This window comes from Olea europaea, chromosome 7 (assembly GCF_002742605.1).
Source record: "Olea europaea var. sylvestris chromosome 7, O_europaea_v1, whole genome shotgun sequence".
Classification (NCBI taxonomy): Eukaryota; Viridiplantae; Streptophyta; class Magnoliopsida; order Lamiales; family Oleaceae; genus Olea; species Olea europaea.
Window position 1 is genome coordinate 20,464,031 of NC_036243.1, and position 1,433 is coordinate 20,465,463.

The window sequence follows — 1,433 nt, forward strand, 5'->3', positions numbered from 1 at the left end:
GGTAGTTTCAAATTTCTAAAAAAGTCAAAGGTCATTTTGGAAAAGGTTATATACTATTTGGGCCATTTTCATGTATATCCCTACAAAACTTCTGAATTCCACCATACATGTATATATAAAATTATACCCACGAGGTGCACATTCCCAATTCATATGGAAACACAAAATTATTTCTTGAATAGCATTCAATTGAGTGAATTGGAGAAGCAAATTTCGAGATAACTGTATTGATCTCCTGTGATTAATACAGAATCACATGGCTTCTTCCAGTTTTATAGGCAGTCACCTACTTTACAGTTCCTGCAATGGCAAGACCCACTCGAGTTCTTTCAAGAAAGCTAGTTTTTCAATTCCTTCCTCGTATAAATTGCAAAACCCATCTTGTTTTGAAAGAGGGGTTCGATTTTCAACAATCAGAGCGACGGCTTCTGATTCGAAAACTGGTAGAAAACAAGTAGAGGTATCAAATTTCTGCTTATTTTTGTGGTCAATTATAAGTCAAATTTCTGCTTATAACTTAATATGAAGATATAATTGTTTTTTTCTGAATTTGTATGGTTTCGATGGGATGAATAGGTAATGTATAATCTTGAGGATAAGTTTCATCATTTAGCTGATGAAGTGGATAAAAATACTGGGACTTGTGTTCAATTTTCTGCTTATTATGGCCAATTTTCTACTTATTTTCAATCAATAAATCTCTTTGCTTAAAAAGTTAAATTTGTTCCTAATTTTGATGCTTGTGAAGAAGGGGTGTTAGGTATTTTATGATCTCGAAGACGAAGACAAGTTCGATAACCATTAATTTAGTGAATTCAAGACATCCAACTTAAAGATTTTGTTAAAAAATCAAATTTCTGCTTATTGTAGAATGTGAAGTTTTAATTTTTTTACTATATGTGATCTTGAGGATAAGTTTCATAAGTCAGCCAATGGAGTGGATAAGAATTCTGTGATGTCAAGGCTCACTCTTTTTTCATTATGTACAACTTTTTGCTTATTATTGGATGAAAAGATTCTAATTTATTATTTAACGATAAAGTTTGTGGTTATGTTGAAGTCGAATTTCTACTTATAATTGAAGGTGAAGATTTTAAACTTTTTCTCACATATTGATGTTTGTGATGGCGTGTAAAGGTAGTCTACGATCTCGAGGACAAGTTCAACAAACTAGCCGATGAAGTGGATAAGAATTCTGGGATTTCAAGGCTCACTCTTTTTTCTCCTTGCAAGGTAAGGTAATTAAATATGATAAGAAAGTTAACAGCACATTACTCCTCGTAAATTTGACGTATTTCAAGTGCAGATTAACGTATTCTTGAGAATAACGGGCAAAAGGGAAGATGGATATCATGATTTGGCATCGCTCTTTCATGTAAATACTTATCATTGACTAATAATTTTTTTTTGTCGAATCAATCCCTAATGGTAAA

The 1,433-nt window shown here is 32.2% G+C and overlaps 1 protein-coding gene across 1 annotated transcript in view; it reads left to right on the top strand.

Moving 5' to 3' along the window:
• Nucleotides 1–98: 98 nt before the first annotated feature.
• LOC111398044 (4-diphosphocytidyl-2-C-methyl-D-erythritol kinase, chloroplastic-like) overlaps nucleotides 99–1,433 on the top strand; it is a 4,306-nt gene continuing 2,971 nt past the window's right edge. The window contains exons 1-3 of the mRNA XM_023025003.1: nucleotides 99–460; nucleotides 1,138–1,233; nucleotides 1,307–1,387. Of these exons, the coding sequence (XP_022880771.1) occupies nucleotides 257–460; nucleotides 1,138–1,233; nucleotides 1,307–1,387 (381 nt within the window). The 5' untranslated portion in view covers nucleotides 99–256. The remainder of the gene's footprint in view (nucleotides 461–1,137; nucleotides 1,234–1,306; nucleotides 1,388–1,433) is intronic.